At 47.6% G+C, this 27510-nt stretch overlaps 1 protein-coding gene across 5 annotated transcripts; it reads left to right on the top strand.

Moving 5' to 3' along the window:
- The first annotated feature begins 79 nt into the window (after nt 1-79).
- PRPSAP1 (phosphoribosyl pyrophosphate synthetase associated protein 1) lies at nt 80-27510 on the top strand. 5 transcript variants are annotated; one of them, XM_066200433.1, is made up of 11 exons: nt 80-416; nt 1085-1196; nt 9020-9072; nt 10728-10794; nt 15192-15364; nt 15776-15891; nt 16590-16645; nt 17149-17294; nt 23223-23293; nt 23962-24108; nt 24724-27510. In XM_066200433.1, the coding sequence occupies exons 1-11, from the start codon at nt 95-97 to the stop codon at nt 24880-24882; spliced, it is 1422 nt and encodes a 473-aa protein (XP_066056530.1). In that variant the 5' UTR covers nt 80-94; the 3' UTR covers nt 24883-27510. The 5 variants fall into 5 exon arrangements, with proteins under 5 accessions (XP_066056530.1, XP_066056531.1, XP_066056532.1 ...); XM_066200434.1 differs by lacking the exon at nt 80-416 and adding an exon at nt 506-577; XM_066200435.1 differs by lacking the exon at nt 80-416 and adding an exon at nt 638-945.

The following is a 27510-nucleotide window of genomic DNA, read 5'->3' as shown; positions in this document are numbered from 1 at the left end:
TATATACGAGCACACTCTTAGTGCATGGAAAGGTCGGCCCAGCGCTCTGCTAGATGGGCTGGAGCTGAATTTTCGGGTTTAACTAAGCCATTGAATGCCTGTACCCGTGAGGATTCCAGAGCGGACAGTGGAGCGCCGGGCACGGAGCGTTCCCTCGGGAAAAAGCTGCGGGAGCCGCGGGCCGGGCGGGTCCTCCGGCCGCCGCCGCCACAGAGCGGGGCCAGAGCGCCGCCGCCGCACTTCCGTTTCCGTTTCCCCCGCCGCCATCTTTGGCACGGGCACTTCAGCCGCCGCCTACACCCCGTGCCTCTCACCGCCGGGCAGAAGCGGAGGCGGCCGCGCTGCGAGCCGCTCTGGGGCAGCGGGAAGCGTACTTATCCTCGGAGGAGGGACGTTTCTGCCGCTGTCCACCCGAGGTACCGGCGCAGGTCGGGCAGGCGGTGAGGGCACGCCGTGACGGGGGAGTGCGGCTGCGGTGCCCTCACCTAAGATGGCGGCGGGGGCGGGCTCTTCCCGCCGAGAAGATGGCGGCGGAGGGAGCGGCGCTCTGGCCGGGCGGCAGAACTCGCTCGGCTGGGTGAGGGGAACGGGATGGGACCGTCCGCCCCAAAGACCTCCCCCTTCCCAGGGACTGCCTGTCCCGCCACGGAGACCTCCGTTCAGCCCTGCTGCATCATAAAGAACCCCTCCCAGCCTTCCTCCCCCGCCTCACCCGCACCGTCTCCAGCCAAGGGAGCCCCTCTCCGCCCTGCTACCGCCCCTCATTTTGGGGTCATCTCTCCCGTGTTGCATGAGGGGACACTGAATGGGCGTGGGGTTGGGTTCCCCGTTGCCTGTCTACTCCTCTAGTCCCCAAGGCAGCTGCCGCTCCATTTTATTTTAATAATCGTAATTTCCACCCTCCCTTTCATACTTCGCCGTGGGCATGGACCAGCGAGTCCGTAGGTAGCGGAAGGGTCCCCACCCTCCTCTTTTCCCTCCTCCTCCCCACCCCTTAAGGGGCGGTGATCGTGGCGGAGAGGAAAGAAAAGGATGCCACGGAAGCTGTTGTTGCCTTATAAATCTGTTTTTTCTCACTTTCGAGCTCCGCGGGGGTTGCATGACGCTTTGGCGATGAACGCGGCCAGAAGCGGCTACCGGGTCTTCTCGGCCAACTCCACCGCAGCCTCCACCGAGCTGGCGAAGAAGATCACGGAGTAAGTTGCCTTCTCTTTCAAGTTTCTTTCTCCCCCATTGCTCCCCGGCGCCGGCAGGAGCCCTCCCAAGCGGCTGGAGAAGCTTCTGGCATCCCCCCACCTTCCCAAGGTGTCTCCTGCGAACACCTTTGTGGAGGTTTTGCCCTGGGACTCTTCCCCAGCTCTGCCTGCCCCAGCGATGGGAATGGACCTGCCGCTTTCTCCCTTTGACGTCCATTTCACTGCTGGAAAGGCTGGGCTACAGCAAAAGCTGTTGCTTCTGGGGAGGAAGGAGGTGAAACTTGCCTGGACAAACCTCAGAAAAGCGGTTTTAGCAGTTTTGGGAGATGCTCAAAACTTTCTCTGGCTCCTGACCTTGTTTTCCCAAAAGCTTCGGTGCCTGGGGCGAGGGGAGTGTCCATGAGCGCCTCTGCGCAGCACCTTGCACTGACCAGGGTGTATCTGGGGGAGCTGGGCAGCCTGTGCTGTTTGGTTTAGGGTAAAAGTCTGCCCCGTTTTCTTCAGCCCATCAATTTAGGCAGAGTTTGACCTTGTCTTGTCCCGGCCGGATGCGCTGGATCCTGCTGAGTGAAGGGTGTGACAGCTGCCTCCAAAGTGGGGCTCTTGGTGCACAGAGCCCTGAGTTTCCCCCAGCAGTTGAACTTTGGGGTTGAATGGGTTTGGTTCAAATTGGGGCAGTCCCAGCTGAAGGGACTGTTCTGAGAAGGACACCTGTGTATCAGGCTGTCGTCTTGGAGCAGGATCTGGATTTTCTTTATGCTGTTTCTCAGCTACAGTTCATAGGCAGCTGCTCCCAAAATCGAGGGGTCTCAGTGCCTGTTTGCCTGCTGCAGCTGACAGCACCCCAGTTATCCTTGCTAGGCGTCTGCTGTCCCATTCCCATCTCCAGGTGTTTGCTTAAATTGGAAGTAGGACTTAAGTACAGGTGTGCTGCCACCTTAACCTGCAAGAACACTTTGCTGTTTGTCCTGCTTGCTTAATAAACAGTGTTCAATCCTTAGCACAGATTATCTCCATGGAGCTGACTTGGCTGTTTGGCTGGGAGGTGTGTTGGATAATAGTGATGGACTTCTTCAAGTGTGAGGTTAGGAGGAAAATCCTTGTGTTTGGAATGGAAAGCTTTTTTTTTTGGCTTATGTGTTCTTGCTATATTTGGTCAGTTCTGTTTCACTTTCCCTTCACTGAACTCTGAAACTAATGTATCTCTCTATAAAAAAAGTAAGTTTTGCTGCAGCAGATGGGACAGAGTTTTACAGGGCTTGTCCTGTTGCATCAACGCAGCACAAGAGAATTCCCCTGGGGACGAGTTCTGAGTTCTCAGGACTGGAGGAGCAAACGGGCAATCCCTCTTCCTTGCTCTTTGTCTTAAAAATAACTCCCTTCTTTTTAAAGATGAAATGGGAAGAGACATGGAGCGGCTTCCCCAGGCCATGGCGTCGGCTGGGATGATGTGCTGATGTTATCCCAGGGATGCTCTGGGGGGGAAAGAAGCAGGATCCGGATCCAGAATGACCTCTTGGCTCCCTCCTTGATCTCTCACCAAGTAAATTTCTAATAGGGGTGGTGTGGGGTTTTTCCCTTGGCTCTGCCATCAGTGGGATGTTGGATGCTCTGGTGGTGGCATGAGCCCTGTGACACACAGCTGCTGCTTAACTGAGACTTCAAGACATTTATCTTTGTTGTGGGTGCAAAACCTGGAACTGTTCACAGTACAGATTTGCCCACAGTAAAAAAATTAAAGGTATTTTTGGCATCTAGTGCAGTGGTTTTGCACTGCCCTCCCTTAGGAGCTGGAGGGCTGTTTCAGCTGATCTGTAACACATCCCTTGTTCTTTCAGATTGCAAAAGATCCGTGGCTGCTGCCTTTCCCCCATCTCACATCCCAGCTTGTTCTTTGCTGGGGAGATCAGTTGCACCTTTAAATAGAGTTGGAGCAATCTTACAAGGGTGAGTCTGCCCTCTAATATTGTGCGTTCTTTTTAAAGTTTTTTTATGACCTTGAGTAAAAGTAGTAAAAGAACTTTAAAACAACACTCAATATTAGGAGGGCCTCTTGAGATGCCTGTCCATCTGGGCTCTGTTCTTTAGCTGTAGGTATGAGCTTAACATCTCTACTTGAGTAGTTCTGACTTACCCTTTTTAAAATCTCAAGCCTGGAGAGGAGCAGTGTGACACTGAGCAGCTTTCAGGCACCTGATTTATCTCCTTGCTTTTTTTTACTGCAAAACTTCCAGAGCTACTTTTGTTTCAGGCTCTGAGCATCATGTTCTGGCACAGTTCTGATCTTCGTGGTTCCCCTTGAGCATTCTCTGGTTATGGGACAGTGACTCATGGTCAGTCTTACTTTCACTTTAGGTTTTCAGAGCTTTAGCTGGTAGTAGTGACTGCCAGGGAGAGGAGGTGGTGCTGGATTATGAGGACCTTGTGAAACTTGAAATAATGAAGATGTTCTTAGATTCAGCACCACTGCAACATAAATAAACCCACATATTTACTTTTCTCTTATAAATTGAGAGTGATGTTTATTATATTTTAAATTCTTTCCATGATGGAAAGAAAACTCTTGCTGTAATTAGGACACTTGGCACCTGATTACCTGCTGCATTTTCAAGGGAGAAAGATAATTTCTGTGACCAGTGCTGGTCCCTAATAAGCCTGTGTGCTGCTGAGGGGAGGGAGATCTAGGGAGTCTTTTTGACCTCTAATCCAACAGATGCATTTAGATCTCACTCTGACTGCAGTGCTTGGCTCAGCAGGTACAAATACTACATTCTACTCGCTGCTTATGTGTTTGACTTGGAGGGCGTTGGTGACTGAATCTTGCTAATGCCTCCCCAGTGCTCCTGCAGCTCTGTGATGTGGGATGTGATACTGTCTCACTGCCAACTGTGGATGTGAGTATTCCAGAGATTCACTCAGTTTGCAGCCTGGAAAAATGCTGGAGATCTGAAGATAAAGCATTGCCATGAGCCCTAAACAACGTGGAATTAGAAGAACATGGGGATTTGTGTTCTGAGCTCTGGCTGCAGGGAGCTGGGTCACAACACCAAAGCCAGGGTGGTGATTTCTGTGACTGGGTGGGAGGTGAGCCCTGCTTTGGGTGCAGACAGTACATTCAGAGGACTTGCAGCAGCCTCCCTCAGCTGAAGGAGGATTTTTGGTAGGAAATGTATTCTTTAGGTCATCTTGCCAGTACATGAGAGGGTGGCAGAGGGGAGTCAGAGTATCTCTGTGCAGTTTAGGTAGAGCACAGAACGTGGCTGAGCAGGCTGGGCTCATGTGGAACTTTCTGTGCTGGCCAGCACAGCTTTAGGGGAAGTTCCTTTTGCAGGGGTGGGCTGGTAGAAATAGAGGAAGATCTACCTGGTATTTGCTGGTAGTTGGTGTGGCTGGAACAAGTGATTCCAGTGGCAGATGAGCAGTAGGGACTTTTCTTCAAATATCCAGTCGTGCTGGGTGGATGGAGAGAGGCAAAGGAGAGCTCAGATAGTTTTAAGGATATCTAAACAGATTGTATCCAGGAAGCTGCCATTCCCTTTCCCTTTCCTGGCTCTTCTTGTACTGGGGGATTAGGAAGTGCACTGCAGAGCTGCCATTGTGCTGGCTGGAGCATGACTGATCTTTATTTAAAGATTTGCTAAAGTTTGAAAAGCAATTCAGAGTCAGGCTGTGGCTTGATTTGGCCACAGTCAGGCACGGCACAGACCCTCTGTCCTCTGCTCCAGCTTCTTCTGAGTCTGCACTGGTTCCTGGAGTCTGTAGATGTGGGGAGAGTAGGGACTTTGCAGGGTTGACACCAAGGAAAGTGTTTATAATGAAGAGGATATTGCCAAAAGAAGATATTGTCATTAAGAGCTTTGTGTGCAGATTTTTCTTCAAATTGAATATTTGTGCTGTGAGCTGGCCGGAAGCTCCCTGTGGATGTAACCTGACAAATGTCTTGGATTCTGGTCACAGAGGGGGAGAAGGAAACACAGCCTGGGCTGAGGACGCTTCTCAGTGGCACTGAACCAGGCTCTGAAGGCACAAAATACTGTGAGTACATTTGCCCCTTGGAATTTGATTCAGCTGAATGTGGAGTCTCTTTGGCTTCCCTTTGCCTTGAGAGCCTGGTACAGTGGTTTTTGACAGTCTTCAGTGGAGCATTTTAAAGTGCAGTCTGATACAGCCTCACAGTGTTTCCCAAAATACTGCAGTGTGTCACTTCCTCATTAAACTATAGGTGACTCCTGAGCTGTTTGCATTTAGATGTGAATTTGAAACAGGTTTTATAAACACTTTTGTATTCACAGCTTAATATCCTCTTGGCGTGTTTTGAGACTGCGGAAAGTTAGATCATCCTTCCTGGGCAGTGTTCACAGAAATTCCAGATCAATAGGAATTTTTACTGGCCAATTGCTCTGAGTAGGGTTTTTAAAGCCCTAAAGAGGGTGTTGTTGTTTTTTTTTTCTCTTAGATGCTGTCATCCCCCAGAGGAGTTGGTTTAGTGATGGAGCTACTGTGAGGATAGCAGCTCATTTTGCTTGGAGATGTGGTTTATCTGCAGGACCTAAAGTGTTATTTTTCCCAGAAGCAGCTTTATCTCTGCTGGGTGTGTGGTCTGGGTTACCTGCAGTGGCACCTTCTCTGTCCTAGGGCAGGTCTGCCTGTGTCTGCAGATGAGTGATCAGTAACTGTGGTAGCCCAGGTTCATGTGATGATGCCGTTAGTTCTGAAGCTGGAGGAAAACAGTTCTTGCTGTCACTTCAATTCCTCTATCGCCTAAAGCTATAACCAGTTGGGAGCTTCGGGATGGAGAGGATTTTGAGAGAAAAGAGTTGGGATGGAAAAGAAAACAAAGGAGAGGTAATAGGAAGGGGAAGTTTATCTTTGAACTCTGGCTGCCGCCAGGCTGTGTGGTCAATAAGGCTATGCCCTGCCCTTGACTTCCATGCAAATATCCCTTTTGATAAAAGTCCTCTGGAATTTGGTGCTTTACAGCAGGACTTGCACCAACAGTCCCCTCTTTATTGTCCTTGACTCAGTCAAGATTTATCAGACTCTCTCCCTGGCTGATATCTTGTCTAACCGAAGCCTCCAGGAAGGGATTTGGTGCAAGGTGTGCCCCTGGGGTGCACATACCTCAGCTGCTGTGGGGGAGCTGCCTGTGGAATCTGCTGTGCCTGTGGCTCCTGGGACTCTGGAGCGCTGCAGGCAGGGCTCATCTGGGACTTTCATGGGCAGTTTTATCTCGTATCCTCCGCTCATGTTTACTTGCAGTCAATAGTTGGAACAGAGCTGGGATTTATTGTCTGACCAGAGCCTCTAAGTTGGCATCTGTGTCCTGTCTCTTCTGCTGCTCCCTGCCCCCAGGTTAGACAACTGGGCTGTTTTAGTGCCACAAGCCAGGCTGTTTTAGTGTCCCCTCTTGCCACGAGGGAACAAACTTGCACTTCAGATTTCTCGTTGCTGCAGCACACAAACTGCATTGCTGCTGTATGGTGAGTAGGAGAGCACTGGGCTCTGGTTTCTGCTGGCTACATCATGGAATCATGAAGTTGGAAAAGACCTTGAAGACTGAGCACAGCTGTTAACCCAGCTTTGCCAAAGCCACCACTAAACCGCATCCCCAAGTGCCACATCTGCATGTCTTTTAAATCCCTCCGAGGATGGTGACTCCATCACTTCTCTGGGCAGTGTGTTCCAAATGTTCGCAAAACATTTCAGGGAAGAAATGTTTCTTAACATCCAATCTAAACCTCCCCTAGTACAACATGAGAACATTTCCCCTTAAGCACCACAAATATGGTTTTGTTTGCCCCCACTTAGCACTGAAAGTGCCACCTTCCCAGGGGTGTTTTGCTGAGATGAGTCTGACTGGACTGGTTTTGAATCTTTCCTTCCTGCCATGAGGTTCAGGGCTGACTTAGAGCACTTGTACAGTCTCTCCAATGGGTTTTTTTCCCCCCAGTGCTGAGGTGGAGTTGTGCTGTCTGCAGTGAAGTAAGGGTGCATATGCCTCCAAGGGGAACTTGTAAGACTTGCTATGCAGTTGTGGAGGAGCAAGCGTGAGTCATTAAACATTTCCCACCCCACACTGCTCTGGGGTGGGTGGATGTGTGTGTATGTTTCTGAGCTTGTTTGGACTTGGCTGCCTTAGCAGCGATTAGGACTAAGCTTGGTGGTTGCAAATTCCAAACTATCCTCATCAGGACAGCAAGATCCCACCTGCAGAACTCACCTCTGGTGTCGGTCTGTCCCTGAGGTGCCCAGGATTGCTTTTACTTGACCGGCTGCCAGCTCTTTTTTTGAAGATACTGAAGGTACTGAGGATGCCTTTGCATTGCAGCTGCAAGTTTTAACGCAGCTGGGCTGAGAGGAGCCCAGTTAGATTCGTGAGACTTGTCTGGCCTGGGCTGCAGGGTGATGCTGCAGTTGGTACCCAGGGAGGGCTGGTGACAGTCTGGCACGTCCAGCTCTCGAGGTGACAGTTTAGTCACCAGCCCAGCCATTGCAAAACGTGCTGCCAGACACTCGGTGGGGAGGGTGTTTGTGCCAGAGACGTGCTTAGGAGCCAGCTAAGCAAACATATCCCATGGCATCCGAGTGTCTGTTATCTCAGCTGTCCCAGGCACTCTCTCCAGGCCAGCTTCTGGCTGGGACCTCCAGCTTTGGCTCACAGCTGAGCCCAGCAGTTGCTGATGGGACAGAAGCATGCCAGGGTCAGGCTGTGTTGCTCTTTCACTTCTTAAAGCACAGATCTTTGTGGCAACTGAAGTGCAAGGCCAAGCTGGAGTGTAAGGATAAGGTAAGAGGTTAAGGTAAGTAGAGTGAGACTGACTGCTGGAGGCTGTAGACCAGAAAGAAAACCAGCAGAAGATATGGATTCTTCTATTTAGCTTTAGTCCCGATCTGCAGAATTTTGGCACATATCCAAGTAAATATAGTACAAGTGCAGACAGGAAACTGCTGCCATAATCAGCGTGGTGAACAAAGGTATTTTTCAGGCATAAACTTTCCTAATGCATTGTGTGGCCATGGCCACAGAGCAGATCCTGAGAGAGGAGGGAATTGTCCTGGCTCCATCTCACTTGGCCCAAGCATCTCACTGCTGCAGGGCCTCACATCTGAGGCTCTGGGTTAAAGCACAAATGCCTTTAAGTACTTACTAATGGATTACTTGTCAATACAGTTAAATACTGAAGTGTCACCTGAGGGAAAAGTCTGCATTTTGGAGCCTTTTAAAATGCTCTTCAAAGTGAGTCTTTGTTTTGTAAGGAAGAAATTAAAAAGAGAAGGAGGGTGACTAATCTTTGTTGTGATGAGTGTTGTAGATTTGATATTTGAGAAAAGGAAGGAGTAATTTGAAAAAATAAAAAAAGAAGTTAAAATCTCATTAATCGTTTGAGTTATTTCAGAAGGAAGGTTCAAGGAGAAAAAAAAGGAAAAGAGGTGGGAGTAAAAAAAAGTGACTCAGGTGCCATTAATTGAGTCTGAGTAAATCATTCAACTCCAGCTGCATGTCAGAGCTGCCCAAGGGGGCATTGCACAGGCTGGCAAGGTGTCCTTTGCCATCAGGAGTCACAGCCTGTGGTCAGTCATACGGGCTTTGGGTACAGCAGTGACCTGCTGCACAGTGGTGTGTCCCAGGGCCCTGTCAGGGACAGCAGAGGGAAGGAGACCCCCAGAGAAGGGGATGATGTAGCTCTGCAGCCTGGCTGGCTCACTCAGCTCCCTCTTGGGCAGTGCTGTGTTTTGGTGCTGTGTAACGTGGTCCAGTCCCTGCTCTGCAGCACAGACTGCTGCCTTCCTCCGTTTCTAAAGTCCTTTTTTTCTCTTTCCAGGCGTCTCGGTGCTGAGCTGGGGAAGTCTGTGGTGTACCAGGAAACCAATGGAGGTAAGAGAAATCTCTGCTGTTTGCAATTATTTTGAGGTGATCTTAGAAATGCTGGGTAACTCCATTGGCCAGACCTGTCTAAGAAGTGCAGTGATTCAGCTGTGGTGTTACTGCTGCTCCTGGCAGTGCTAAACCTCCATGGCTGACCTTGGACAAGGCAATTAAACGTGTTCCTTGTTTTCCCTGGTTATCTTGTTTGTTTGCTTACCTGCAAACTCTCGTCTGGAGTCCTACCTCAGATTTTAGCTGCTGCCAAATCTTTTATGTTCCTGTGCTGAGCAAAATATCTCGATGTTTAAAAGTAATGCCCTGCTTTTTCAATGTCTGCCTTGTGAACCTTTAAATTATCACTTTCTTTCAGCCCTTCCCTGCCACACAGAATTTACAGCTGCCCTTGCTTTTATAAGGGCAAATTCATGGCTGTGCTGGGGAAAACAACCCTTGGAGGTTGCTTTTGTTTTTAAGGAGGTTAACACTCTGCAAGTGTCCATTTTCAGATGCTGGGCTAAAACACAAGGATATTGGCCAGCAGAGTTTTGTGGTGAAGAATAATTTACTGGTTCAGGACCTCTGTTACCTTGTTTGCAAGAGAGATTAGGACCAGAGAGCTGCTCCAGTTTAGAGGAAGGGGTGGAGGGTTTGTGGTAGTGCTGCTGCTGTTGCAGCCCGAGTGGGTCCCGCAGTGGGAGAGCCGCTGTGGTTATGGTTGGGCTGGCTGGTGCATTCCTGCCCAGGAGAGCTCGCTGCCCTTTGGGGTTGGCTTTAAATCAGGTTGCTTGCTGCGAGGTCTGAAGTGATTTTTCATCGCTGCACAGCAAATCAGTCTGCTCTCAGCAGAGTTCTGTAGGGTTACTGCCAGGGCAAGGCAATTAGACTTGGAATTCCATAGCTGAGGAGCTGTTTCTCTCCTTTTCCTTACCCCTGCCCTCTAGCCCATGACTGTGTGGGAAATGAGTGGCTAAGGCAGGCACCTTGGGAAACCTGGAGTCATTACTTTGGCTTTGCAGAGCTGCTTGGGGCTCAGCTTCTGCATTTGAGTCAGGGACTGTAGGATTGGTGCTCTGCAGAGACCCAGACTTCCAGCGTGTGTCGGTGTTGAAATGTCTTGACCTTGATAGTGAAACTGGGGAGTTCTTGCTCTGAACTCAGTGCTGCTGGTGTTGCTTTGAGCTCTCCGGCCAGCATGGAGCTGATCCCATGGTAAGCTGTGAAAGAGCAAAGTGCAAAAAGTGCTGAGTTACCTTCTTGGAAGTAGTGAAGGTTGTTCTGCCTTGGGTGGTTAATTGCTCACTAATGAATGTGCTGTTGACAGCTCTCAGCATTCCATGGAAGTGTGGAAAGGATTTCTCATTGAGAGTTAGGAAACTGTCTTCTAAATTCTAAAATTCTAAATTCTGTTAAAAAACCCCCAGCTATTCAGTCTGCTTTTGCTTTGTAGATACAGCTAACTCACTGGTATGTCATGCCAGCTCTACCCAGGTCCAGCTTTTGGAAAATCCACTTGGCTCATCTGCATATGTGTGTGCACAAAGGGCAGAGGAGCAAATCCTCATCTGCCCTGACCAGGGGGCAAGGTTGCTGCTATGACATGGTGTGTTGTCATTGTCAACCTGATGTTTGGGAAAAAACCTGACTCTGTTTTCCATCCTTTTCAGAAACGAGAGTTGAAATAAAAGAGTCTGTCCGTGGACAGGATATCTTCATCATACAGACAATCCCCAGGTGAGGCACTTGTGGTTAAGTTTTGCACCTGGGATGGGCTTTGATGGATCAGCAGATGGTTCAGTGGTTTGCCGACTGTAAACCAGCACAACAACCAGTGGAACTCATGCAGTGTTTTCACTGCTCTGACTTAGATCTAAGGCCTCACGTAGTGTTAGGCTGTTAACGTTCCCAGGGGATTGATTGCAACACTGAGATGCTTCCCATCAAATAGCTGGAGTGTGTCACTCGAGGCAGGAACAGGATGGTTTTCACTGAGACATCCCTGGTCTGTGTGTTGGTGGCCTTTCAGGCTCAGCTGTTGGGTAATTCCTGACTAGCATTTCCATCCCAGGGTGGGTGATTTCCTCTGTCTCTCAACCACCAAACAACACAGCCAGCATCAAACAGCTGCTGCTCCTTTCATTGCAGGCTGGATCACTCTTCCCCTTTTGCTGTAGTGATGTGAAACTGAGCTCAGGTGGAAGCCCATAGCCTCCCTCCTGTACTTTTACAGTTCTTGATGATGGTGGGCCTTTTTGGGTTTTATTTTGGACTGTTCTAGGCTTGAAGTAAGAGAAGTGCTGCAAGTAAGCAGGGGGCCATCTGTAACCATCTGTAACCCCAGGAACCTTGCTCCTTACTGGCTCAGGGAGAGTAATGGGATAGCACTAGGATGATGGGAAAGGAGCCTGCAAATAAATGGTAACTGCAAATCGACCTACTCTGAGTAGGGGAGGTGCTGTTTTCAGAGACGAGGTGTTGATATTAACTAAACAAGGATATTCCTGTTTTTCCTGCTTTTTCCAAGTTACCAAATTCTGCTCAGATTTTGGAGATCACTAGAAGTAATAGGTTAGCAGAGCTCAATTGTAGCTCAAAAGAAGCAGGGAGCAGAATTGCCTGGACACAGGATTTTTCCTTGCTTGCCAAAGAAATAGAACCCACTGAGAATTCAAGTTCATTTCCTCTGTGAAATGCTTGGCCTGTTGTAAAGAAATCAGTAGGACTACTAGACCAGCTTACTCACTTCTGGAATTCCTCTTGCAGACAGAAGCATTTTCCTGGGGCTCATCTCTCTCCAGAGACATGCCCCAAGTGTTTCCTCCCTCAGGGAGCAACTAAATCTCTGCAAGATGAAAATCTCCTGCTGTCGGATTATGTTTCGGGTGAATGGTGCCATTCTGTTGTCCCTTGTGAAGGAGTTCTCTGAAATAACTTGTAACTGAGAGCTGTGTAAACATGAAACAGATCAAGTGTTCAAAGAGAGCTAACTCAGAGCATTAGGGACAGGAACCCTTTTGGGAGGGGAAGACCTCCCCTTTGGTTTTAACTTGTTGATCCCCTTGTTTTTCCATTAACTGAACTCAGTGTTTTGGGCCAAGAAATGGATCTTTTTTAGCCAGAATGTTCAAGGCCCTCCAGGTGAAGAGCCAGTGTTGTGCAGCCAAATCATCTTTCATTCCTAAACTGCAGCTGTGCCTTGCTGCATTGCTAGAGAGGACGCATTCAAGGACATCTCAGTTTTGCAGTGGGTTTCAGGGAGCTTTTCAGGAGAGTCAAACCAACAACCGTGTGGAATAATTTAGGAATAGGACTTCTACAGTCAGTAGTGGTTTGAAAAGAAAATGTTAGGACTTGTTCGTAGAGAGGGAAACAACCTTGTTACGCTGCAGTGTGAATTCAGTTTGCATCTTAAATGCACAGAGAGAACAGGATACAGGCTCTCTGTCATAAAAGCTGTAGCACAACCAAAAGAAAAAAAAAGGTGACAAGGACAGTTACCATCCAAGACTGGTGCGTGAGTAGCATCTGTGTGAAGGGAAATCAAGTAGCTGATGTTTAGGTGGTAGAAAAAACAAACAAGTTGGTGATTTTGTGGTACCCTAAAGGCAGAAGGAGCCTTTTAGTGCTGAGTGTTGGTGCTGATTGTTGCAGAGTCCATGGACGATGTCATGTAAGGTGTTTGCTCAGCCTCCAGAGCAGGGGTGTCCAGGGATGGCCCCTGCAGAGATAAGGAGCAGCAGGGGAGGCTCTGGAGTGGTAAGGAGGGTGTGGGGGATAGCTGAGCTTCTCTGAGTGTCCTGGTAGTGAGCTGCCAGCCCCTGTGTGAGGTCTTGGCTCAGCCCTCCCAGCAGTAACTAACTGAGCGCGGCTTCTAGGCCGGAGATGGGGAGGGCAGCAAGGAGCCTGGGATGCTCTCTTGGGTACCTGTTTTGGAGATGCTGGGGCTGAGATTCCTCCACCAATGTCATTTTTTCCAGCTGGTGCCCTTGGTTGGGGTCTGTGCCCCTTGCAGAGGGGCAGATCAGTGATAGCTCAGCCTGAAGCCATCTCAGCCCTCCCACCCTGGGCTCTGCTGGAAGGACAGACACATCCACCTCTGCCTAGTGGCTGTGCCAGCTGGTCTGCCAGAGCTTCCCCAAGCCCAGCTTGGGATCCTGCTTCCATACTGGGAGAAGTACCCTGCTTGAATAACTTCTCCATCAGTATGGCTACTGGTGTCCTGCAGCAGCACCAGAACTGCTGGTGCCTTTTGAAGTCACAGTCTTGTTCTCAACCTGCTTTCCATGTGAATATGCATGTATTTTCAAAGAGTAATTTGAAAAGTAATGATGAAAAATACTAAGTTTCTCAGATGAACCTTAAATAGGCTTCAGTTTGACCACTTTGTTTTTATATGACACTGATAGTAGCATCTTTTTCTTCTCTCACAGCCCCACTGGCACAGCTAAATCACCAAAGGGAAGAAACAGTTCTTTGTTTGCTCGTTGTCCTGTGTGGCAGGGGGCTGTGTTTTATGTAATTCTTGGCTGGGTGCTCCAGAGCCAACAAAGCTTTCTTGTGTGTAAATGGCATTGTGTGCACAGACTGGCAGGGGCAGCGGGACAGCAGAGACCCAGAGCCTCACAAAAGAAGAGGCACAAGTGGAGGTTAATTTCCAGAGGAAGGGAGAGCAGTGGGGAAATGGAAATGGTCAGAGGTTTGTCATGGGTCATGTCTCTGGGCAGTTGCAGAAGCTGTCTCTAGTGGCTGTCTCAGGGCCTGAGCAATGTCTGGGTAATGTCCAGAAAGCTCTGCAGAGCTTTAGGCTGCTCTGTTTACTCCTCTGCTGCTGTGTGGAGAGATGGCCCAGGCAGCCCCTGCCCTGTCACCACGGGCTGCACAGCTGAGCCACTCCAGCACTGCCCTCCTGGCCAGGCTGGGGATGTGGTGTGTCACGGGGAGCTCTCCATGCTGCCAACCCCCAGGGCAGGGGGTCTGTGTTGCAGGGGTGCCTGTCCTGCCATCTGAAGCACGTGCTCTTCCCTTCCCAAAAGTTCTTGTGTCAGTCTGTGATGATGCAGACAGTGTCTCTTGGTGTTGGTCTTAAGAACTAAAGGGGAGCTAAGGGCTTAGCTTTTTTCCCTACCCCAAAATTAATTAAAACGCAGAATAATACGCTCCTCCTGGGCCACTGCAGTCATTGTGGGGGAGCAAAATGTAAATGGGATGTTCTAGTCTCATGATCAGTGACAGGACTCAAGGAAACAGCATGAAGCTGAGTCAGAGGAGGTTTAGGTTGATATCAGGAAAAGGTTTTTCGCCCAGAGGGTGGTTGAGTACTGGAGCAGGCTCCCCAGGGAAGTGGTCACAGCACCAAACCTGTCTGAGCTCAAGGAGCTTTTGGGCAACACTCTCAGGGTCAAGATGGGATTGTTGAGGTGTCTTGTGCAGGACCAGGAATTGTACTCATGATCCTGATGGAGCCCTTCTAACTCAGCATATTCCATGATTCCTCTGCCTATGTTACTTTTTTGTTCGCTTGTTTTTTCTTTCAAGAAACAGTCCTTTAGCATTTCCTGTGCTGTTGTTCCTTCCACCTCTACATACACTGAAGAGATGCTGACCTCCACCAAAGTGCTGTGTCTGGAGTTTGTACTCCTCCAACTGCAGTATTTCTTTAGGCAGGAAAAAATAACCTGCCTTAAACTGTTAAAGAGGAAAATACCCTAAAAAATACAACGTGGTTGAAGTTGTGTTGGCTGCATGTGTGCTGCTTCTTTAAAAAAACCATTTTATTTCAAATAACACTGTATCAAGTGACATTTGTTCCAAATTAAATTCTATACAAAGCCTTTTTTTGTCAGAAGATGGAAGGAAATCATCATACACCTTATGTTAGAATATAAAATCAAATTCCAGTCCACAGCTCTTGAGTGCCAGTGTTGTGTCCTGTATGTGTAAGAGTTGATTGTAATTTGTTGTGGCGTGGTGGAAGGAGCTGTATGGCTGCAGTCTGGGTCTGGCATACATTAGCCTGAGATGGAGCATTATTTGTGTGGAATTTTGGAGAGGGATGGTCTGGGTATAAATGGAAAAGGAGTTGCATTGGAAAAACACCTGCTAATATTTGGAATTCTGTTCAAATTTCCTAGAGATGTGAATACTGCTGTCATGGAGCTGCTGATCATGGCCTATGCACTGAAGACTTCCTGTGCCAGGAACATCATTGGGGTCATCCCCTACTTCCCCTACAGCAAACAGAGCAAAATGAGGAAGAGGGGCTCCATAGTCTGCAAGCTGCTGGCCTCAATGCTTGCCAAGGCAGGTGAGTGTCGCAGGGAGCAGCAGCATGGCAGGCTTGGTGCTGCTGGGCATCCCAGAGGTCATCTGTCCCTCCATTCTCCTGTTTGATGTGGGGATGTGTTGCTGAGATCTTGAGCCACGCTGGGGGAGTTAATTTTCTTCAGCTTTCTTGGGTTTCTTTGTAACTTGCACCTGGGGAAGTGGCCTAGAAATGTTATAGTGAAATACAGTGTCAGCGCAGTGCTGTGGCATCACATGCCTGTTCCTCAGCATGTCTGTAGAACTTTCTGTGTTAATCTGTTTATGATTATTTTATGACATGGCATAATAGTCTGAGTAATAGCTAAAACAGTCTGGAAAATGGAGGTGTTGAAGGAGCTCCAGCCACATGGGAATATTTTCAATAAATCATTGTCTTTTTTTCCCCCCTTAGGTTTAACACACATTATCACTATGGACCTTCATCAAAAGGAAATCCAAGGCTTCTTCAGCTTTCCAGTAGACAACCTGAGAGCATCCCCTTTCTTGCTTCAGTATATACAAGAAGAAGTGAGGTTACTCTAGTTCTGTGTATATCAACTTGCCTGAACTTATTTTAATGTGATGGCAGCATTGGGCCTCTGCTTAAGTAGAGGTGGTGGTGTCAGTCTAGGTCAATCCTGTTAATTAATTCTTTCTCAGGGGTACTTACTGCATGTTTCATGGAGAGATGTTACACTTCTTTGATTGGGTAGAAACTGAACTGCAGCTCGAGCAGGAGAGGAGCTTGCTCTCTGTGGAGTTAGTGTCATTTGAGAGATGCTACTTGTGCTCCTGCCTCTAATCACCTCTGAAATCCTGTTAAACTGCTTCCCCCCCTCCCTTTGTGCTGTGCTGGATTTCTGACTGCTCTGAATTATTGATAGACTTTGTCTTGGGCTGAGTGTAGGAGTGCTGAGCACAGCAGGGCTGGGAGCAGGGCACGGAGGTTTTACTCTCCATGTGCAAAAGACGATGGTCTGTTCCCACGTGGTGAGAGCAAGCCTCCCCATATGGGGAGGGTTAAACATAGTGAACATTCCCACCTTTGCAGAGTACACCAATACTGGTGTTGGGAGCAAGTGCAGTTGCCTCTCTAGTTTCTTGTCACAGAATGAAAATTTGGTTCTGGGGAGGAGGATGTGTGAAATTATTCAGCTATATGTCAAACCAGTTACTCCCTAGCAAGAAGGTCTTTTTTTAATTAATTAACTTTTTATCACATCCAGATTCCAGATTACAGAAATGCAGTTATTGTAGCCAAATCTCCTGGTGCTGCTAAAAGGTAAATGGATGCTTTGCTAGCTGGTTAAAATTTAATTGGAAAATACCTGAGCTGGTGGAAAATACACCAGGGGAAGTATGGGAGGGTGGCAGATGGATTGACAAACTGGTCATAATTCCTTTGTGGCTGGAAATGGGATGGATGTGGTGCAGATAGGCAGCTGAACTTTGTATTCCCACCCCCACGGGAGTAAACTCTGGTGGTCTCACTGAAATAGTTCACCTGGGGTCAGACTTGCTGCCAGAGTTTCAGCGGTGCCTGACCATCTCAGAAAGCATTTCACATGTGGAGGAACACAGGAGAGCCTGTGGTAGAACCAAGGGGTAGAGTGGGCTTTGTGATATTAATGAGGAATGAAGAGTCACTTCCAGTGAGGTTTCCTGCAGAGAAACAGCCACAGAGGTGCAGCTTTGCTTGCTGTTGGCCTGGGAGAGACTTGCTGTAGTGGGCTGTGAAGCTGCACCAGCCCAGCACCTTCCTGAGAGGCTGTTTTTGTCTTGCAGGGCTCAGTCTTACGCCGAGAGGCTGCGCCTGGGGCTGGCAGTGATCCATGGAGAGGCTCAGTGCACAGAGCAGGACATGGACGACGGGCGTCACTCCCCTCCCATGCTCAAAAATGCAACTGTGCATCCTGGCCTGGAGCTGCCATGTAAGATCAAGCTTCTGTGCTTACCTTTGAGGGGAAAATAAAGAAAAGTTTGGTGGGAATTTCTGTTGGTTTATCTGTGTGGGTGTAACCAACCTAAAGGCAGTTAGACCAGTGGAATTTTTTTCATGGAAAGGTTGATATAAGTGAGTTGTGGGAGAAGTCACAGGGGAAGGTTTGTGTTTAACTCCTTGTGGCCATGCAGAGCCATCAGTATTTTCTCCTTGGCTGTGCGTGCTCCATAGTGTTAGGCTGACAAGCCTCTGATACAGGTGGTGCTTTTACGGTGTTCAGCAATAGAATTCATTGAGCTGATGAAACAAGGTGAGATGTAAAAGTGTAAATAATGAGGTAACAACCACTGAGACAGGCTGTTGGCTCCGTTGGGGAGGGGAGGTTCTTTGTCTTCCCTTCTCTGTAGCTGTTGTTACTGGAAATTTTCTTCACCTTGGCACCCAGGTGATCATAGTCCAATGTCTGTTTGGACAAGGTTTTGAGATTTATGTAGCTGGGGTGAATAGGTTCTCCAAGAGCATTGTTGACCTGCTTCCGGAGCTCCTGCCATTGATTTGGGAGCAGAGAGCAAAAGAAAAAGAGGAAACTTGTATTCTGGGAAATGCCTTCCTCAGGATTGCTTGTATTCCTGCAGCAGTCAAATAACAACAGTACAATCAAAATCCAGCTCTCTTTTGGGAGGACTTAGCTTTCTAGGCAGGTGGTGGTAGGACAGAAATTTGGAGCAGGAAGGTGGCTGAGCAGTGCCCATGGGAAAGGCTGTGTGCTCCTGTGTGTGGCAACACCAGCAGTGGTTTGGGCTACTGATAATCATCTAATCTTTGGAAATTCAGGGAGAATATCCAACCAGTTTATGGGCAGCTTGTGGAGGAGAGGCAAGTAAGACTTGCAGGCATTTTACGTCACCCCAGTTGTCTCACTGGAATACAATCAGTTAAACAGTGCTTTTGTTGCTGGTGAAACTCCTCTTGGGCCTTAGGGGGCAAGGTGGGGTTTGGCAGTGAAGTTTGGGACTTTTTTCCTCCTTCTGACGAGGGAATCTTTTTCATGCCTGTCCAAGAAAGCAGGAATTTGCATGGTTATTCTTCACTTTCTCCTTCCCCTTCTATTCTGGAGGATGCTGTCCTCCAGAATATCAGTAGCTGACATTCGTCTGCTATGGAGGAATTGATGTGATTGTATTTTTATTTCCAGCCATGTCACTTCAGAGAAGCTCAACTGTGGAAGGTTGTGCTGCTGGAGAGCCCTCTAAATGGTTGTTCATACAGAAATGTGCCCTTGTCCAGTTTAGTTACGAATCCAATGGAAAACTGTTTTCAGTCCTCAGCTATCCAAACACGAACTAATTTGCTGTGTATCACCACTTTCTTATTTTATCTTCTGCTGCACAAACTCAGCACTTGACCAATGACCTTACATCCCAGCATGCCTAAGGCACTGTGTAAAACAGTCAAGCTGTGGCTTGGCAGCTCTCTGTCATGGGATAGATTGTGGGGCAAACTTGTCCAAAACTCTGAGTAGAAGTTGCTTTTTTCTGCAGTTTTCTAACCTGAGAGATACCTGGTTTTAAATGATCAGGGTTCTGGAGGTGCAGAACTCTAAGGTTATCCCTGTCTGAAAGCAGTCTGTGCGTTCTGGTTGTGTCACAGTCTCTGCCAGACAGAGGTGAAAGTGCAGCTGGGATGGCAATGCTGCAAGTGTCTGTGTTGACCCTCTCTGCTGTGCCTTGTTTCTTGTCCAATTCAGTCATTTGAAAAGCATCTTCCCACCTCAAATGTCACATAATTCCAAACCCTCATTCAGCTCTCCCTTCCTGGTGGTGAAAGCTCTGAGGGCAGAGTGTAGCAGGGTTCAGCTGTGTGGTTGGTTGTGAAAGGTCAGACACGTGCTGCTGCTCAGAACTCGATGTTCCTGACACCAAAACTGTCCCCAAACCCTCCAACTGTCAAAACAGAAGCGGTCTGTGAGTCGGCCTGGCTCAGCAACCAAAACTGGGCCTGGCAGGGAGAAGGTTGGGGCCGTTCCTGGGGAGTGGCTGAGACTTCTCATGGAGCATCCCACTCTGGGCTGCAACCAGATCAGTGTGGAGCATCCCAGGCTTGGCAATTGCAGCTCCAAGCAGTTGTGTTAGAGCCAGGAGAGAGGTGACACCTGTGTCTGGGAGCAGCCCCAGAGCCCCACAGCGAAGGCCGGTGCTTTGTGCCACTCTCCATGGGCTTCCCGGTGAATTGGCCGGGCTCCTGTGTCCTGGCATGCACCTTCTCCCCCTGTTCTAGCAGGGATCATGTGCCTCTAATTAATGAGTGCTAGGCAGTGTAATGGCTTATTTATTGTCCTGCGAGTGTGGCCTGATGTGATACTCTGATTCGTAGGGAGCCACAACAGAAAAATGCCAGAGGTGCTTCTAACTGCACTTAAAATGCTTTGCTAGAGCGGCAGCAAGAGCCCACATCACTGCAGCCCCTGAAATCAGAGCCTTGGAGACAGGATGTCACTCCAAGGTTATTCCCTTTGATTGTGTGCTTTTGTGTCTCAGAGCTTGCAGCTGGCTCGGGGCTGTGCCTTAACGAATGCATGGGGACTCTTTGCATGTTTCCTCGAGAAAAAGAGTGGAGCACCATCTGTTAAACCGTTTCAGTGGCTGTGGAATTCAGTACTTTATACAGAGATAATGGTCTGCTTGAATCCCAGAGCCCGGCAAACTGCACAAAGGGAGTTTGGGGGAAAAACTGGGGTGACCATAGGTCTGTTCCTACTTCCCTTCCCCCATCTTGCCTGTGTTTAGGCTGGGCACAGGGATGTTTTCTGTCCTTCCAAGGTTATCTCTACACTAAACAGTTCTTTCTTGAGCAGCCTTTTGCTCCCAGGCTCTGTTGTAAATGCGGCGTTATATTTCTTGGTGATTGTCACTTTAATTCGCACTGTCAGCTCCAAACAGAATTTATTTTCATGTTTCTTAACCCATTTTTGACCACTTAATTAAAGCAAGATGTTTACACACCTGGGAATGTTCTTTTTTTAGTGCCAGTGATCCTGCCTTTAACATGTGGTACTTTGGTGTATATTATGCACATCTGAATGCAAGTGCTCTTTGATATTCTTGATTTATAAAATATGGTGGTTGGTCTAGTTTTTTCTCTTTTATTTTTCCCCCTCAGAAGCTACAGATACCACAAGCATCTTTTCTTCCTCTCCAGAAAATGTCAGCAACTCTTTAACCCAAACTTGTACATGATCCAAGAGGTTACACCAGGCAAAAGTACCACCATGGCTTATTTCTGTTACCCTCTTATGTCTGCAACCATAGAGGGTTTGTGTCTGGGAGGAAAATATTCTTTATTATTTGAATCATTTTTCAAGGCACCTCCTCCTAGCAGTTCTGACTTGCACATCTTGATATGTCAAAAGATTTTGAAGAAGAAACTGGCTGCACTAACCCTTGTGTAGACTCTCATCACCTTGGAGCAGTTAAGATTTGATGTGGTTGTGGGTAGATCTTTGGCTTGCAATTTTTTTTTTTCTTTTTTTTTGCAGAGAATATTGAACAAGGAAAAGGGAGAACATCTCTTTAAGATCCGGGTAGGTCGACACGTTGCCTACCATTCTTTAAAAATAAACCAAAATTGAAATACAGCTTTTAAAAAAACAGACAGAGATGCAAAGCACTGCTAATGTTGCTGGTTGCCATGTTAGCCTTTAAGCATAGCAAGGAGTGTGTCTGCTTCCTTCATGGAGTAGAAGGATACTGATTTGCTGAAACTCCGTATCTCTGTGAGTAAAATAGTGCTGAATTTCAGCTCCCCAGGCCTGTTCACCATTTGTTTAGAAAGCTTTCCCCTGACCTGGCTGTTGTAAAGAGAGATGGCACTCATCAGTGGATACACAGGGAGGCTGGGATGACAGCCAGGTGGAATCCTTCTGATACTTCACAGCTCCCACCAGGAGCTCTATTACTGTCCAGACTAGATAGTAAACTCGTAACTAATCTAAACCAGTCAGTAGTGCCTGTAACTGAAATTTATGGTCTGCTTATCTCTTGTGGTGCTTAATCTTCGTTTATTACAAATAATCTTCCTTCTTATAAGAATATTTTTCCTTCAGGATTTAGACGTGATTTTGCATTTGATAGGAGACTCAGAAATAACCATGCAAGGGAGGCTGAGGAATCTGTGCCATGAGGAGCTGTTGATTAACTCTTCAGTCCAAGGTGGCTCTGGCTCTAACTGCAAAATCTGGCAATGAGTGATGGGACTTGGGGCAAAACAGAACTACTGGACACCTTTTATACAATTTTGGTAGATTTATGGAAATCCAGCCTGTCGAGTAGATCATAGATGTGAAGAACAGCTCTACACAAGAATCTTCAAAGTTGTGGTCCTTATAATTGCTTTCATCATATCCCTCAGTGTGACTCATTCACCCACCTGTGCTTGCACTCTAAGCATTCCCAGGCACTGATGAGATATGGGAATAGTACTGGATCATCCTGCTGCGCAGGATGGGAAATTTAATGTAAGACTTTTTTGGTGAGGAGAGCGAGAACAATATTCAGACAGGCTTTTTGGTGGGCAATGGCTTGTGTTCTCCTGCTGCTCAGGTATTACACTGAAGTGGATCATCCTAAAAGAGAAAAAGCTTGCTGTGTCTGAAATCCTTGAGGCACTTGAGAAGCCTCTATGGCCAGAATCCTGCCAAGACCTGAGCTTACAAAAGGGAGGCACCAAATGCCTTGGTAGGACACTTTGCACTCACTGTGAAGAGTACAAAATAGGGGTGTGGGGTGTGGAGGTGGGCCAGGTAAGTGTTTCAAAATGCTGGAGGTTCCTCTTGGCTTCAGTGGTTAGATCAGCCCAGATTGTCACCTACTGACACATGTCTGCCCACCACCGTGTCCTTTCCATGCTGGAAGGTTTTGTATCAGCACCCCATGACAAGTGAGAGGTTTGGCAGATGGACAGCAAGTCCCTGGCCTGTACTGGAGGTTGATTGCTGTTTGGTGTAAGTCTGAAGGCTGTGTTACATCTGGACACTCTCAGTGCATCTTAGTTCAGATCTCTGGTATTTTTATGATGCTGCTGGAATTTTGGCAGGATGTGGTTTTGCATGAATCCTGTCAGTGCAAAAGTAGTGTCAGGAGGGAATGGAACCTTATTTCCCAGTACATCTCTTAACAGTGTGCCAGGTAGCACAGCTTGTCAGTGTATCCTTTGATCCAATGGCTGGTTGCACTGACCTCGTTGAACTGAGTTTCAACTGGGTTTTGTCCTACTCTTTCCATTAATCCACTTAAAATATAATCAGCAAATTTGCTTCTGCAAACTTCCTTAAGCTTTCTTTGCCTGAGCAGGTGGTATTAAGGTTCTTACACCCTCTCAAAGACCCCTCTGTGTTTGGTGATGGGAGAAAGCAAATGAGCTGCAGTGCAAGTCTCTGATCCTACAGGTGATTTACTGAGTCCAAGAGGTGAAAAGTTGCACCTTGTAAGGCACCTGCCCTTTGAGAGGTGCTACTTGGAAAAGCCCATTTGTTGTTCCCAGTTATGGAATGGACCCTTTTTCAACTCCTATGCTGGAGCACAGAGCAGGTCACTGATATTGTCCATAAACCAGGTGCTGATTTGTAACTCTCCTTGCACAGGGATCTGTTAGAGTTGGAATTGCTTTCTGTTTCTGAGGTCAGTACAAAATCCCCACAGAAACAGAATTTCCTCTTTATGCAGCAGTGCTGTTTATTTGAGGAGAAAAAATGGTGGTTAAATGAGGGTTTCTCACTTAGGTGGGTGTCAGGATCATGTAAAGCGCACCTGTGTCTGCATCAGTGTAAGATGTTTAATGATTCAGCCTCTTGTGTGGTGGAACTGTTGGGGTTTGACTCAAGCCTGACTCACCTGGACTCTTTTTTCCCCTTTTTCTTTAGTGATGATGGCCAAGGAGAAACCGCCAATAACTGTGGTTGGGGACGTTGGAGGAAGAATTGCCATCATTGTGGTATGAGTGTGAGGGGAGCAGGTGGGGGGGCTTCCTCACAGCATCTTTGCTTCTGCTGCTCTATCCCTGAGGGTTGGAGGGATGGCTGGTATAGAGTGGGAACTTGTTTTTTAGACACTCTTTTCTCAAGTAGTTCTGGTGACTTCGGTTTTTTCCACTTTCTGTTGAAAACCATTTGCACTTCAGCTGTTTAAGCCCTAAAATCTCCTTGCTGCCTTGATCCTAAGTGTCAGATATCTGCAAGTAATGAATAAATCCAGGGCACACAGAGAAAACTCCTGAAGTGTTAAAAAACCCCAAGCAAACAAAAAACTCGCCAAGCCTCTCTTACTTGCTATGCCATGCTGCAGTGTAAGTGATCAACATGCAGCTCCCACCCCATGAAAAAATACGCCTTGCTGATGATAAACTGTGAGTGCATGTGCAGGGACTAATTTGTTTCCAGGACACAACATTTGTTCTCCACACTAGCAAAAGGGTCATTAAACCAGGGAAATAGCATTCACAGATTAGTCATGCACGTGGCTGTCCTCATCAGCAGCTGAAGTAGACAGGGATTCTATTTTTCATCTGTGTGCATGGCCAAAGCTGTAGTAGCCTGCAGATCCACTCCTGCCCTGCAGGCCCTGTAAACTTCTGGTTTTGATGTTATTTCTGTTTCTGCTCAGGATGACATCATCGATGATGTGGAAAGCTTTGTAGCTGCTGCAGAGATCCTGAAAGAGCGTGGAGCCTACAAGATTTTTGTGATGGCTACTCATGGGCTCCTGTCAGCAGATGCTCCCCGTCTCATAGAGGAATCATCCATTGATGAGGTGAGTCTGCTCTCTGCTCTCTAGACTGCAGAGGCTGGCACCAAAACTCATAAATTGAGGTCCTTCCCATGGCACGTAGCTCATGTCTGGAATTACTCGTTTTATTAGGTGCTCTCAGTTAGCTGGTTCTTCACTGGAACAAAAAAAAAAAAAAAAAAATTAAGTGTGTGTGTGATTAATACTTGCTCAGATCAGATCTGCTTCTCTGAGTGTGTTTTCTCCCTAATGCAAATATTAGTCATCCCTGCCTGGACACTTCCCTCCCTGCAGCTGGGGCTGTGTGGCTGCCATCTCACTGTGCAGCCCCTCTCTCCCAGCTGGTCAGGGGCTGCTGGTACATGAAGAGGACAGGATTTCAAACATTAGTAGGAGATCCTGTGATCTGAATGGACCCATCAGCCTGTTGGAAAGTGCTGGTTATGTTGGCCCCCTCAACAGCCTGTTACAGAGGGGAGACCATTTATTTTAATCTTTTTTTCCTGATATGCAAGGATTTCTCCCCCTGAACTGTGAAACTGCAGTACACATCTCTCCTGGAGCCAATCCAGGGTGGCTACTCAGGGAAAGTGAAATGTTCCAGCGGCTCAACTTCCTTTCCTTTCTTGCCCTCCCTAGGTGGTAGTGACCAACACTGTTCCCCACGAGGTGCAGAAGCTGCAGTGCCCCAAGATAAAGACTGTGGATATCAGTTTGATCCTGTCGGAAGCCATCCGGCGGATCCACAACGGCGAGTCCATGGCTTATCTCTTCCGCAACATCACTGTCGATGACTAGAGCTGAGCCTGCCCCCGTCCTGGATTCCACAAGAGAAGGAAATCTACATGGAAAGGCAATACCATAAAACATAGGCATAACGCAACTGTTTATTTTTGTAGGAGTGTTGAGGTTTTCAGGGTCTTGAGCCATGAGATCTAATAGAAAAAAAATCAACCTGACCAGCACTTTATGAGTGAATAGAAGGGGCCACTGGCAGTGGGGGGGATTACACCTTAATTAAGAGAGATGGAGAAATGAGGTGGTGTTGAATTTTTAAGTTCCTTTAATGATTTTTTTTTTTTTTAGTGTGTTATCTCTTGCCTTGTAGGGGTGGAAAGAAAAGCTAAACAGAAGTAGCTGTCAGCTTGTGAGAAGGGAACAGAGACTGTTCATTGCTGTGTGGGCCATGAGAGCAGCCTTTGGTGTTGTTTCTGCCTGTATCTTGCCCCAGAACATGGAAGGGAATGTTCAGGCTGTGCTGCTGGCAGAACTGAGCCAACAGCAGCTCTGTGCCAGCTCAGTGGCCTCTCCTCTCCTGCACAGCAGAGCAGGGACTTTCATCAAGACTAAGTTAGCGGAACATCCTGAAAGGACAGCTTAGGGCAACCCATTGGCAGGGCTGCTCCCATCCCTGGGTCAGGGAGCTGGGAACAGGCTCACGTGTGTGTCCCAGTAGAGCAGGAAATGCTAGTTAATGTGTTGGCCTTTTCATTTTGCGAGCTTTGGATCGTTATTGCTCTTCAGTGACGAGTCACGTGAGGGTCTTGGTCCTCACTGGAACACTTGTCTGCACTGCAAAACCAGGCACGATTTTTGGAGTTGCCTGGGGCTGAGTTTGTGGCAGAGTCTTGTGGGGAAGGGAAGTTGGAACAGTATCTGCTTCTAATGCAGCTGTGCTCTCCAAACACTAACACTGAACCTGCAATAAAAAGTGCAAGATTTTTCAGCTTTGGTGCTTCTTGTGAATCCTGTGCCCTCTGAAGAGCTGCTGTGTCTGTTCAGTGGGGCTGTTGCTGTAACAAGGCTCACTTGGCAGCTTGCAGTCTTCTTCCACGGTGCAGTAGGACTGTCTTCTTTCTTGACTGATACTAATTTTTGGGTGGAGGGGACACTTGAGGAAGCAGCACAAAATGCATGTGGAGGGCTTTGTCTCCAGCATGATATAAGGATAAACTCCCTTAAACTGATCTTTCCCCTTGATGAGACAAGCACACTCCAGAAAAACCTACACCACTAGTCTGCTGATGTGAGGAACAAATAAAAGCTGTTGGAAGCAGTTACTTCAACAGCACAGAAAATGTTGAGTTGTTCAGTTTTGGTTATCCTTATTCTACACCTTTCTATTCCACTCCAACATCTAAAATGTGCCAAGGGGCCAGCAGTGACTTAGCAGGACAAGCCTTGAACACCAGGCAAACAAATGGACCTCAGCACGGAGTGCTTGGACCACCTTCAGTATCCAGCATGGATTAAACCTCCACGCCAAATTCCATGAGGGATGTGCAGAACTGGATGAAGTATCAAGGCTGTTGATGTGTTTTACTGCATTTTCAAACTACCACAGACAAATCTCAGCTGTACTCTGTGACCACAGCCTGGCTCCTTGGCCTGGAGGGGTAACGTGATGTTGTACTGCAAGTATTGAATGGATCATCTGGAGCTGTGGAGTCCTTGCAGATGTCTCTGCCATCTTTTCTTCTGAACCAGTGCTGGACAATGTTCTTCATTCTGGAAGCCAGTGTTAAAAGTGTGAGCAGTATTGCTGTTCTCTCCCCTTCAAAGTGCTTGTCAGACCTGTTGTGAGCAAGGTTGGGGCTCACTGAGGGTTGTTGCCCCATTCAGGCTTGCTTTTGCTGGGCTATCTTTAGGTACAAACCATGGAATCACAGCACCACTGAGCAGAGGGTTATGCCTGTGTGCCCTGGGCCATTTTCCTGAGTGAATGTTTTATGGTTGCTTAAAGAATCACCAGCAAAGGTATCGGCAAAAGCAGGTTTAGTATTGAAGTGAAAGTTCCACAAAGTTGTTGGCAAGGTTCACTCTCCTACTTACTATGTGGTAAAAGTGAACTAAAATCTAAAACCAATCAATCTAAACCCAAAATCAATCCAAAAGTTATCTACATTGAGGCTGGGGAGGGGGGAAGGGGAAGGATAAAAAGGAAACACAAGATAAGTCACCAGGCTCAGAGTAGACCCCCTTACAAAACTGACTTATTTCTATAGTGGTGTGGTCTCCATGGAATCAAAAATAGTTCTTACTCTTCCCAATGTATATAAGTACAGTTTCAAGCATTTCAGCAGGATGTATTTCAAAATGACAAACATTTTGTTCAGTGCCAAGACAAATGTCTTGGGCATTAGTGGTGTTAATTTCACAAATAAATTCCTGTTGTTCCTGTACAACACACACATCAACAGTGACAGCTTGCCATTTGTTCCCATTTTGTTGGGCCCATACTCTGTGTTGTATTGGAAATAATTCCATGGAGATTTAACCCCAGTGCAGTGGTTGGGTATATTTGGTTTACCAATGCACTGTGTATTGTTAAAGGAAAAGCTTTACTGTTGGTAGGGTCAGAAGTGAAGGTAACTAGATGCCACCAAGGTTGAAATTCTCATTAAAATTTGTTTGCATTATCCCTGA

This window comes from Chamaea fasciata, unplaced genomic scaffold, assembly GCF_029207755.1.
Source record: "Chamaea fasciata isolate MVZ Bird 193981 ecotype frontalis unplaced genomic scaffold, bChaFas1.0.hap1 SCAF_19, whole genome shotgun sequence".
In the NCBI taxonomy this organism is placed as follows: domain Eukaryota; kingdom Metazoa; phylum Chordata; class Aves; order Passeriformes; family Sylviidae; genus Chamaea; species Chamaea fasciata.
This window is presented reverse-complemented; position numbering and strand designations above follow the sequence as displayed.

Coding starts and splice junctions, on each gene's coding strand:
- PRPSAP1 (XM_066200433.1), top strand. CDS start 95: ATGCCTGTACCCGTGAGGATTCCAGAGCGGACAGTGGAGCGCCGGGCA. Junction 10,795..15,191: donor ATCATACAGACAATCCCCAG/GTGAGGCACTTG, acceptor CAAATTTCCTAG/AGATGTGAATACTGCTGTCA. Junction 17,295..23,222: donor TCCTGGCCTGGAGCTGCCAT/GTAAGATCAAGC, acceptor CTTTTTCTTTAG/TGATGATGGCCAAGGAGAAA.